Source organism: Argopecten irradians, unplaced genomic scaffold (assembly GCF_041381155.1).
Source record: "Argopecten irradians isolate NY unplaced genomic scaffold, Ai_NY scaffold_0888, whole genome shotgun sequence".
Taxonomy (NCBI): Eukaryota; Metazoa; Mollusca; class Bivalvia; order Pectinida; family Pectinidae; genus Argopecten; species Argopecten irradians.
In genome coordinates, this window is record NW_027188355.1 from 12,752 (window position 1) to 24,909 (window position 12,158).

The following is a 12,158-nucleotide window of genomic DNA, read 5'->3' on the forward strand; positions in this document are numbered from 1 at the left end:
CGTGCTTCACAAAATACGTTGTATATTTATGTTTCAAAATGACAGTAAAGTCTCATTGTCGAGAATAACAAAATTTCAATTAATGAAGTTTCAAAAAACCTTTTTTCGCTGCTTTACTTTTTCCCAGGGAGAAAATGCTTTCAGAACGAAATTTTACTGCTGATGGAAACAAGTTTGGATTGGATCGTAAGTGATCATGGCTTGAAGCGAACGCACCGGAACCCGAACGCACCTAGCAGTCATGATCAGCTGGTTGAAATATGATGTTTATAAATATATCTGCTATGGTTAAGATAAGGTTTACACTGGTTGTTACATGTAATATAATAAAAACACATAAAATAATTGATGCAAACAATATGATTAAAACGATTTTTTAATCTAACCAAAGGGAGATAACATATTTAGTATTTAACAACTTCCTGTTTAATTTTTTGTGCATACGTACTTCCTGTTTCGTAAGGAAAATAACCTGTTGCTGCAAACTCAAAAAACACTTGTTTCAACAATGAATCAACTTGTCTTGGTGCATGTTTTTGCTTTTGCAAGCATTCTTTTGTTGTCGGGTAAGTCCTGGTCGTCAAACTAAGCCTTGCCATCTAGATTTCTCGCTAACCTTTCCTGTCGCATTTACATGTACTGACGTCGTCTGTGATCATGTGGTCATGACATGATCAGATTATTTGATAAATCAACACTTCATATTTTATAGGCCTACCGTCTTCTTAAATGTCTTATGGCGGCATTTATACGTAATTGAAATATATTTGACAATAATTATAGCATAGATACAGTAAGATACTGCATTCTTATAATCAAGTGTGTAGTTCAGCACAAACCGAAACTAAATAAATAGGCTACATAACTGCATAAGCTTACTGCTATTATAGCGATATATACTTACGGTAAAAAACATTTTTGAAGATAAAAATGCTTCCCTCAAAACCGACTCCTGAAACTTGCAGTGGTTATTATAACGATCATTCAAACATATTGAAAGCAGTTTTGATGAGGTATAATTGAAGATGCTCCACCGCTGACAAATGGTATTTTTTTACTATTAAAAACAGGATCAGAAGATTTAGTATTTTTATTCGGTTACAAAGTTACTTAATTTACACCATTACCACCATTGAAAAGTTTGAGCTTCTAATTTTACTTCAAGTTGAAAATATAAAAAATAATTAATTGCATCTCGAAAAAATCCTGTGGCACTATATCCTATATAGAATTAATTAAGTACTGATTGCTCATGCACCAAAGGCAAAATAAATTATTTTGTATTATTTTTTGTGTTAATAAGACATATATATACACCATTAAACACCAATTATTGTTCAAATGATGAATATCATTTATGCACTGTCGGCGGTGGAGCATCTTCATACATGCCATATTTTTCTAGGGGTGGAAAGGGAGATTGATAACCATTTTAAGGGATTTTGGTCTCAAAAGAGGGAGGTATACGTGCGATATATATGAATAAATTAAATATCTGGTTTTTTTATGATGAAATTCTGCATTCATATTGAATTTTACTGAAATAAAGGAATGTGTGGTTTTGCAAAAGTAGTCACATCCCTATATACACCCAGTTCTGGAGCAGTTTTATTGTTCGAAATATTAGACTGGGCTTTTTAATAATCTTTCACAATAACGGATAATTAACTTAGATAAAGTTCTTAAATTTACAAGCACTAAATTAAAAAAAAAAAAAAAAAAAACAGAATCGTTACAGTAGTATTCAAAATATAATTTAATCTGAAAGAGAAAAAAAATGAACTTCTTTTTAATTTTATTTATTTAAATTCAGTTACTACTGATAATTTTTTATTATTAATGATTTTTTTTTTTTTTTTTAATAAATTCTCACAGAAATTCTAAAAAAATAATACTTTTTCCATTTTTAAAAACGTGGTTATTAATAAATCCGGAAATTCTATAAAATCCGGATCATCTATTACAATTACACAAAATGGCGGCCATTACGATTGCAAAGTTAGTGACATCCATCAAATACAGATAGGCCTATTTAACATTAAAACGTGAGTAAATCATTCACAGTTGTAAGGAGTATTTGTTTTGTTGTAATGCTCACTAGCTGTAGTCATAAACTTTATTGAAAGGCCAGCTGATTGTTTTCTAGGCGGCCGATCGGCTGCTTGACTTCAGTTTACGCACAGGGCCTCGTTACTATTGATGATATATATAAGATAGGTCACGTCTATTTACATACATTACGTAAATAGACGTGACCTATCTTATATATATCATCAATAGTAACAAGGCCCTGTGGTTTACGTAATACACAGACGTGAGTGAAAGTGACACCACAAGCCAAGGTGGAAATAGCCCAAGGCTGCTAATTAGGGCCACTTGGGTGTTGGTCAGGGGGCCAGGGAGTGGTTACTCTCGTGCTAAAATTAACCTAGCATGTACACAAATGTGGCAACGAAAATAAAACTGAGGGGTTTTATAGAAATCGGGAATTTCGACTCTCCTGCCGGGAGACAATAAAAGGCTTTAAAATATGGGAGGTTTTGTCTCACGCCGGGAGGTATGGCATGTATGCATCTTTAAGCTAATTAAGTTAATTATTGCTCTATTGTTTCGAACGAAAACTGTTCTGTACATGAACGTACTCCAATGATAAAAAAAAATCACATTTTCTAGTACATTATATATATATTATGTACAAGAACATGTCATTTTTAGCTCACCTGGCCCGAAGGGCTGGTGAGCTTATGTCATGGCGCGGCGTCCGTCGTCCGTCCGTCCGTCCGTCAACATTTCCTTTAAATCGCTACTAGTCATAGAGTTCTGCATGGATTGTAACCGAATTTGGCCAAAAGCATCCTTTGGGGAGGGGGAACAGAACTTGTATAAATATTGGCTCTGATCCCCCGGGGGCAGGAGAGGCAGGGCCCAATAGGGGAAAAAGAGGTAAATTCTTTAAATGGCTACTTGTCCTAGAGTTCTGCATGGATTGTAACCAAAATTAGCCACAAACATCCTTGGGGGAGGGGGAATAGAACTTGTATATATTTTGGCTCTGACCCCCCGGGGGCAGGAGGGGCGGGGCCCAATAGGGGAAATAGAGGTAAATTCTTTAAATCGTTACTTGTCCTAGAGTTCTGCATGGATTGTAACCAAAATTAGCCACAAACATCCTTGGGGGAGGGGGAACAGAACTTGTATAAATTTTGGCTCTGACCCCCCGGGGGGCAGGAGGGGCGGGGCCCAATAGGGGAAATAGAGGTAAATTCTTTAAATCACTACTTGTCCTAGAGTTCTGCATGGATTGTAACCAAAATTAGCCACAAACACCCTTGGGGGAAGGGGAACAGAACTTGTATAAATTTTGGCTCTGATCCCCCAGGGGCAGAAGGGGCGGGGCCCAATAGGGGAAATAGAGGTAAATCCTTTAAATCGCTACTAGTCATAGAGTTCTGATTGGAATATAACCTAATTTGGCCACAAACATCCTTGGGGGAAGGGAAACAGAACTTGTATAAATTTTGGCTCTGGTCCCCACTGGGGCAGGAGGGGCGGGCCCAATAGGGGAAATAGAGGTAAATCCTTTAAATCGCTACTAGTCATAGAGTTCTACAATGGATTGAAACCAAATTTGGCCACAAACATCCTTGGGGGAAGGGGAACAGAACTTGTATAAATTTTGGCTCTGGCCCCCCGGGCCTGGAGGGGTGGGGCCCAATAGGGGATTTAAAGGTAAACCCTATAAATCGGTACTTGTCCTAGAGTTCTGCATGGACTGTAACCAAACTTGGCCATAAATATCCTGTGGGTAGGAGAACAGAACTTGTAAAAATTTTGGCTCCGACCCTCGGGGAGAGGTAAATTCTATAAATCACTTCTTGTCCTAGAGTTCTGCATGGATTTGTAACCAAATTTGGCCACAAACATCCTTTGGGAAGGGGAACAGAACTTGTATAAATTTTTGCTCTGACACCCTGGGGGCAGAAGAGGTGGGGCCCAATAGAGGAAATAGAGGTAAATCCTTTAAATCGCTACTAGTCATAGAGTTCTGCATGGAATGTAACCAAATTTGGCCACAAACATCCTTGGGGGAAGGTGAACAGAACTTGTATAAATTTTGGCTCTGGCCCCCGGGGGCAGGACGGGTGGGGCCCAATAGGGGAAATAGAGGTAAATCCTATATATCACTACTTGTCCTAGAGTTTTGCTTGGATTGTGACCAAATTTGGCCATAAACATCCTTGGGGGAAGGAGAACAGAACTTTTGCTCTGACCCCCTGGGGGCAGGAGGGATGGGGCCCAATAGGGGACTTAGAGGTTGATATTAAAATTCCTTCAGAAAAGAAACAATGAAGCTGTATTCAGAACATTTCTTTGCATTACAAACCAGGTGAGCGATACAGGCCCTCTGGGCCTCTTGTTTTATAAAACGAGCCAGGTTACATATGTAAATGTACCTGTGAATGATATCAAATGTTCGAATTTGAGAAACTTCTGATGTATTCGAATATATTGTATGCCTGTGACTGTCAAAAAGTTCTCTCTGTGATAAATCAAACATTGATGGATTATATTAGTAATAATTATCTTTTGTAAGGGCATTAGACTTGGTTGATCATCAGTGACCAGGTATATTTAGCTCAGTCGGTTAGAGCATTTGGCTAGTGTTTGGAGGTCCTTGTTCAAACCCTGGTCTGGACACTATATTTTTCCTCTCCTGTTACATAATTATCAACATGTATGAGGGTCTTGTATGTCTTTGAGGGAGAAGACTTTTAAAAAGATGGAAGGAATGTAGCAGAATTGGACTAGGTCGATCTTCGGTGACTATATATAGGTACATTTAAATGTAGCTCAATCAGTTAGAGCAGTCATGGCTAATAATCGGAGGTCCTTGGTTCAAATCCCGCTCTGGTGAGACAGGTCGCTTCATTTTCTCCTTTCTCCTCTCCTAGCTTATAGCTGTTACATTGTGTACATATACCAATCTGATGGAATTAAAACTTCTATCTATATCACATACTCTCCTATGAGAGGACAGTTTGCGGGGAGCAACAAAGAAGATGTAATTTTAATTTGATTGTATTGTACGTATAATACATGGACACACATGCATACAAATGTGTATACGGTTTAAATATCATCTCTTTAATTCAAAACATGTATGTACACACATTTAAAAATATTGTATTCTGTTTGGGAACAAACAACAGCCCTTTACTTATTTGTGTATCAATGCATGTAAGCTTGCATGTGTACATATCCTAAAATAAAGAATAGATGAAAATAAGAAACACATATTTCATATTATATGATAGTCCTTTATTTAGTCCTTTGTACTAGTTTTGGTTATATCAGCATAAGAAATCACTGGCAATCACTGGAAACAAAAAAGGAATCTTTTTATTTTATGATGTTCTTCCATCGTAAAAGTATGGACAAATTGATGCTAATGTTAACAGAAATACATTTATGGAAAACTCGAAAATTGTACTGCAAATAATTAGGAAGTAATCTATAGTATAAGTGCAGTTTTTGCCTGGATGTACAAGGTAATTATATAGATATATTTCTGCAGCATTAATTTGTAGTCATTGTCCCGGATGATTGCCACATATAAGGAAATAAAACTAGAGCTCCTGATCAAATGACATTCTTCCAGTCAAGGCCATGTACTGAAATGTATGTTTTTGAGAAGAAAAAAAATTCGTAATTTGATCTCTAGCAGACAATGACAATGAATTTATTCTCGTAAACATACCAACAGTAGTGTAGAGAGAATATATAAACAGGACATGTACATATAAACAAATTCAATAATAAAATATAGTGCAGTACATATTACATATCTACTATAATATACATAGGATAAACTGGTTATATAAATGAACTGAATTAAGTCTGTTGTATAATAATTATAAACTTTGGAAGTGAACTGCAGAATTAAAAAGAGTAAGTATTTGGTCTTTCACAATAGTATCTTGATATATTTTTCTATAGATGCACTAACTACAGTACATGCATGTACATGTATATTTACAGCAATTTATGTAGGATTTTTAAGGACAGTCCAGAACACTATATGATTTTTAAATTAAGATGAATCCCTTTACAATAAATATGCAGTGTTCATAAAATGTTAGAGAGTCCCACAGGAAAAATCATGAGAGTTCTGTAAATCGTGGAGTTATATAATAACATGTGATCTATTTATGGTATATGCCCTCTTCTTCCTCGATCTCTCTTAATCGGACGTGTATTATATGTGTTGTATATTGTAATGGTGAGGGTGCATGTTTGTAAGTTAGAATAAACTTGCGCCCGATCCTGTTGCTAATATATGGCAATAAAATATGTTTAAACTAAAATACTCCAAGCATATAGTAGTATTAAAGCTAGGTATTCATTTTGTTTTTGTTGTTTTTCAGCTCCAATTGCTGTTGACACAGCAGGTAAGTTGCAAAATTTATATGTTTATAATGTTAGCCTTTAATGCCAATTATATGAATTTTAGAAAATGAATGTCACAAAATATATGTGTAAATGCATTTTTTTCATGCTTTTGCTTTTGCAAATTTATTTTTAAAACAAAAAATTATATTGATTATTCAATTAGCAGTTACTGATTAAGTCTTAAATATTGAAATCTTGTGAAAATTGCCTCTATTAGAGTGATATAGTTACATGTACATTGACCGCATATTTTGATTTTTTTTCAGAAACTTGCAGCACAAATGCAAACTCTACAAGTTGCTGTTCTGCAAATTGTGGATGGTTTGAATGTACTGGCAATGATACAAACGCTATTAAAGGTAATTATACTACATGTACAACTGGCAAAAGCCAAATCAACAAGCTCAGCAAAGCATGCAATCATAGATCTACATGTTACAAAACTGATTCCAGTCAAAATTCAGGGAACACTTGTCACTACGTTAATTTTTACTTGAATTCAATTTAAGCAAAATGTTCACTCTTTATATTGTATTGATGCATTAATGAACTTTTGGAACAGATGACACACATTTCATTTTCAATCAAAAATAAAGAAAGTTGCTGTTATTTTCTTTTCCTGCACAACACCTCTGATTTAGTGATGTTGGATCTATTATCATTTTATGTCATTGAATAATTTCATATCTGCTTCATTTTAGCATGCATGAACCTGACTGACACAGACACCATAAATAAGACGTGCTCTGGTAGTACAAACCAAACAGACTTACAGAGTAAATGTAAGTACTCAATACTAATATAATCATTTAAAGATCATATGCATTTAATATGGGAATGTGAAAATTGCTGCTAGGGGTGAAGTGTCCCGACATATTAGTACAACTAGCATATAGCCCTTCATCTCTGAGTAACGATTTGGAAACCCTGCTATGCCATGGGGCAGTCGCCAGGAACTTATCATTGGCGGGTGGTTTTACTCCAGGTACCCTGATTTTCCTCTACTGCCTAAATCTCACTTGTCCTTATGTCTTTGGCTGTTATATCAATAGGGTATAAAATAGAATACCTTGTCCATGCAGACTACGTACATATTGTTTATTTCCTGTATTATAAGGAAAATAATAGTTCCTAACTAATAAGTTTGACAATTCATATTTTATGTATGGCTCCACTTGGTTAGGCAGCGGGTCACAGCACAATCTCCATTTTGATTTTAATTTTGATCGCTACTAAACAGGTATGAGGCATAAAATACCATTATCTCACTTTGTTCATGCATGAGTCCATATAGGCAAAGGAAATACAACCTTATGGCACACACAATGGAGAACTTCTAATTGTGGAATTTATTTTAATCTTTACTATCTTATGAAAAACATAAAAAATAAAATTACTTTTCCTGGAAATATAAAATCATTATTAATATTGACTAAAAAGTGTTAATTTTCTATTTCAGGTCCTGCAGCCTGTAAGTGCAAAGAAACATTCAGTCATACAATCACTGCTATTTTCTTCCATTATTAATAAAAGATGTGATTGCTTAACTTGATTTAATGATAAGAGGATAGATGATTACATGTACATACAGCATACAGACTACTAGATGCTCTTCTGAAGTCTTTGTGAAATACATGACTAAATGTATAGTTTGTTGCTTATGATTGACTTAATGGAATTAGTTATTATGTGTTTTATATATACGAGAACAATGTTCAAATGATGAAACCTTATTGTCTTTTTGTCCCTATGTTGTCCATATACATTTCCTAGTATTACTGACTACCATGCTGCTAGCATATATTCTTAGTATTAAGTCATTGACATACATTGTGCTTCATGTTGAAGTGACTGGCTGTGCTGCTCTGAATGAGTCTACTTGTTGTTCATTGACTGGATGTGGGTTGTATAAATGTAATGCAACAGCAGGCAAGTATTACTATGATTATTATAATAAAATCAAATAATAATTTTGACAATTAATACATTTGCTTTTCAACTTGTAAGTTTTCCATCTTTCAATATATACTTTTTCTGCAATTGGGCTCTGTACATTTGGCATGAAGCGTCCCACTGAAGTGTAGCTGGCACAAATCTAGTATTAAAGAGGTTTTGGGAAGGGGGGAGGGGGGGCGCTAAGAAAATATGCATTATAAATTAATACATTCTTTATACTTTTTATCTTTAGTTATGAGTCTGAATGATTTGGAGTGGGGGGGGGGGTTGGTTGCAAAGAAGAATTCAATATTTGAAGAACAAAGTACAAATTTGTTTATAACAACTATCTACATTGTATATAGGTTACCCTTAGATCTTTGAACTGCCAAACACAAGTGTGTAGGTACATGTTTAGATTCTTGATACATTTGAGACTTTTACATTCCAATTACCTAGTAGTTAATGTTTTGAATGGTGGTGAAATGAAACACAACTGATACATCAATGATTTACAAATCCATTTAACCATACCTTACCTTATACTATCTACTTTTCAATTTTCTTGATAGGATGCTGGAACTCTTCTGATGTTGACACATTTAAGACTAATTGTGAAAGCAGCAGCAAAATCGCCGACATGAATGATACATGTATGTATAATAATCTGGTAGACCTTTATTAGGTCATCTGACCTATAGTCATCATGCACCGTCCGTCGTCGTCCGCCATGCGCCAACCGTCGTGCGCCGTGCATAAACTTTTCATTCAAACAACTTCTTCTCAATAACTGTAAGGCCCAAAGTACTCATATTTGGCCTGTAGCATGCTGGGATGAAGGGCTATCAAAGTTGTGAAAATAAATGACCTTGACCTACTTTCAAGGTCACAGGGGTCAAATAGGCTAAAATCTTTGAACGACTTCTTCTAACTAACCAAAAGGTCCAGGGTACTCATATTTGGCATGTAGAATGCTGGGATGAAGTGCTACCAAAGTGGTGAAAATAAATGACCTTGACCTACTTTCAAGGTCACAGGGGTCAAATAGGCTAAAATCTTTGAACAACTTCTTCTAACTAAACAAAAAGTCCAGGGTACTCATATTTGACCTGTAGCATGCTTGGATGAAGGGCTACAAAAGTTGTGAAAATTAATGACCTTGATGTATTGTCAAGGTCACGGGGGTCAAATAGGCTAAAATCTTTGAACGACTTCTTCTAACTAACAAAAAGGTCCAGGGTACTCATATTTGGCCTGTAGCATGCTGGGATGAAGGGCTACCAAAGTTGTGAAAATGAATGACCTTGACCTACTTTCAAGGTCATAGGAGTCAAATAAACTGAAATCTTTGAATGACTTTTTTGAACTAACCGAAAGGTTCAGGGTACTCATATTTAGCCTGCAGCATGCTGGGATGAAGGGCTACCAAAGTTGTGAAAATTGATGACCTTGACGTTCTTTCAAGGGCACAGGGGTCAAATAGGCTAAATTCTTTGAACAATTTTTGTTAACTAACCAAAAGTCCAGGATACTCATATTTTGCTGGTGGCATGCTGGGATGAAGGGTTACCATAGTTATAAAAATGAATGACCTTGACCTTCTTTCAAGGTCACAGGAGTCAATTAAGCTAAAATCTTTTAACTACACCTTTTAATTAGACGAAAGGTCCAGGGTATTCATATTTAGTCAATAGCATGCTGAGATAAAGGGCTATCAAAGTTGTGGAAATGAATGACCTTGACCTAAGGTCACGAGAGTCAAATATTCCAAAATCTTGAATTTTTAACTTCTTCTCAAGTTCTACCAGTGTGATTAAGCTGAAACCTGCATGAAATGATCCTGACATGGTCCCGACCAAGTGTTGTTGTTATATTTTATGTCGATCCAGAATCCAAGATGGCTGCCACAGATGCCATCTTGAAAACACATTTGAACTTCTTCTCAAGTTCTACCAGTGCAATTTAACTGAAACTTGAAACATGAAATGCGACTGATATGATCTTGTCAAAGTGTTGTTATATCTCTGGTTGATCCCAGATTGAAGATGGCTACCATGACACCATATCTAATTATTTTCCTATACAGCTATTGCCAAGATAGTCAGATGACCATTAAGGCCCTTGGGCCTCTTGTCTTGTTATAGATATAGTTTTATTTAATATCTGTATGCAATTCATAAGCTACATTTTTCTGTAAGTTATAGTGTTACTGGCATTTACATTTAACATTTACTTCATTAAACTACTTTGAATTATTGTCAATAACAGAATAAGAATGTATTAATTTTTAAATTACTAACATTTTAATTATATACCAGCTCTTTGTTAGAAAAAAAAACATTATTTTTATTCACTTGTTTAACAGGTGCTGTACCTACAGGTAAGCTGATTATCTTTGGGATATATCACAAGATACAATGCATTGAAATCAGTGTGTTTATATATTCTCAATGACCATTTTAATTGTTTAGGATATATATATAACCTTACTGATCTCATCCAAAAAAGTATACTTGATTTATTAGATATTCCATAACCATCTCCCCCATCCATAAATTGTTTCTTGTCCATATTATACATGCACACAATAATTTATATATTTAATTTCAACAATCTATATTATGTACAGCTATATGCTGTACAGCATCTCTTTTAGCTATTACATGTAATATCTGTTGTTTTAAAACAAAAACATTTTGAAAAAACTGCAGTTAAAGCAGAGCTATAATTCAATGCTAACTAGTGTAATTTTTTATATATATATATAATTATAATAAAAAAATTAAGAATTGACATTTTACATGCCCAGTAGTATTTCAGAGCATTGACTATGTGCTTTTTATGTAGCTTTGAAATAAATGCATGTTTACAGATGTTGTGTCAAAGTGAAAAATACATACCATATTTGTAACCAGTTATTTCAACTGGTGAAACATTTTTACTTAAAACAAGAAAATCAAATCTAAGTGGTTGAAATCGCTGCAACCTGGATGTATGAGCATATAATTGTATTCATGATTTACTAATTTTGTTCACTATTTCACAAATCATAAATGTTCCTGTTAGCCATTACATGTTTATATAGAATAATATATTAAATACATATTTCCTTCAGATCACTCTAAATACCAACCTCACTCTATTCACATACTATATGTATGCTCCTTATAATATGTAATACCATATTATGCATTATGCTCTCAGGAATAACAGCTACTGATGGTTTGTATACAGACAAAGTAATACCTTAATCTACAAGATCCTTTCTGTTTTCTGATTGGTTTTGTTATTCTCACTCTTTTTTTTTTTTAATTGCTCCCAATAATTTGATTTACTTAGTAACAGTTAAATATTGTAATCATTTATTGAGCAAGCTGTTTGGTCTTTTGTTATTCATTGTGTGGATTGATTTGTTCAAAATTAATGTTAAGTAATTTAACTCCTGATCAGTGGTAATGATCAATAAACCTGATGTGAGTGTCTTCATCAATCACATATGTCTTCAAGTTAACATTTTGAAATCCTTATTTAGATTACTAATAAAATTGTTATCATTTACCATAATACCAGAATTGGAAAAAAATAGAAAATTGGAAAAAAAAATAAAAAAAATTATAAAAAAAAAAAAAAAAAAAAAAAAAAAATAAGGATAAAAATTTACCATAATGGAGTATTGAACAACCAGATTTATATTGTCAATCAAAACAACATTTAATAGAATTTCCACTTAAAAATAGAATTTTGATTAGTTGTCATTATGTTTAAATAAATTT

General features: G+C 34.3%; 1 protein-coding gene across 2 annotated transcripts; it reads left to right on the forward strand.

The window, feature by feature from the left end:
* The first annotated feature begins 411 nt into the window (after nt 1–411).
* Nucleotides 412–11,974, forward strand: LOC138313754 (uncharacterized). Of its 2 annotated transcripts, XM_069254060.1 has the most exons (8): nt 412–566; nt 6,426–6,449; nt 6,717–6,809; nt 7,152–7,232; nt 7,910–8,379; nt 8,958–9,038; nt 10,751–10,765; nt 11,590–11,973. In XM_069254060.1, the coding sequence occupies exons 1-5, from the start codon at nt 509–511 to the stop codon at nt 7,975–7,977; spliced, it is 324 nt and encodes a 107-aa protein (XP_069110161.1). In that variant the 5' UTR covers nt 412–508; the 3' UTR covers nt 7,978–8,379; nt 8,958–9,038; nt 10,751–10,765; nt 11,590–11,973. The 2 variants fall into 2 exon arrangements, with proteins under 2 accessions (XP_069110161.1, XP_069110160.1); XM_069254059.1 differs by having other exon boundaries at nt 10,751–11,974.
* The last annotated feature ends 184 nt before the right edge of the window (nt 11,975–12,158 follow it).

Coding starts and splice junctions, on each gene's coding strand:
- LOC138313754 (XM_069254059.1), top strand. CDS start 509: ATGAATCAACTTGTCTTGGTGCATGTTTTTGCTTTTGCAAGCATTCTT. Junction 6,450..6,716: donor AATTGCTGTTGACACAGCAG/GTAAGTTGCAAA, acceptor ATTTTTTTTCAG/AAACTTGCAGCACAAATGCA. Junction 6,810..7,151: donor TGATACAAACGCTATTAAAG/GTAATTATACTA, acceptor GCTTCATTTTAG/CATGCATGAACCTGACTGAC.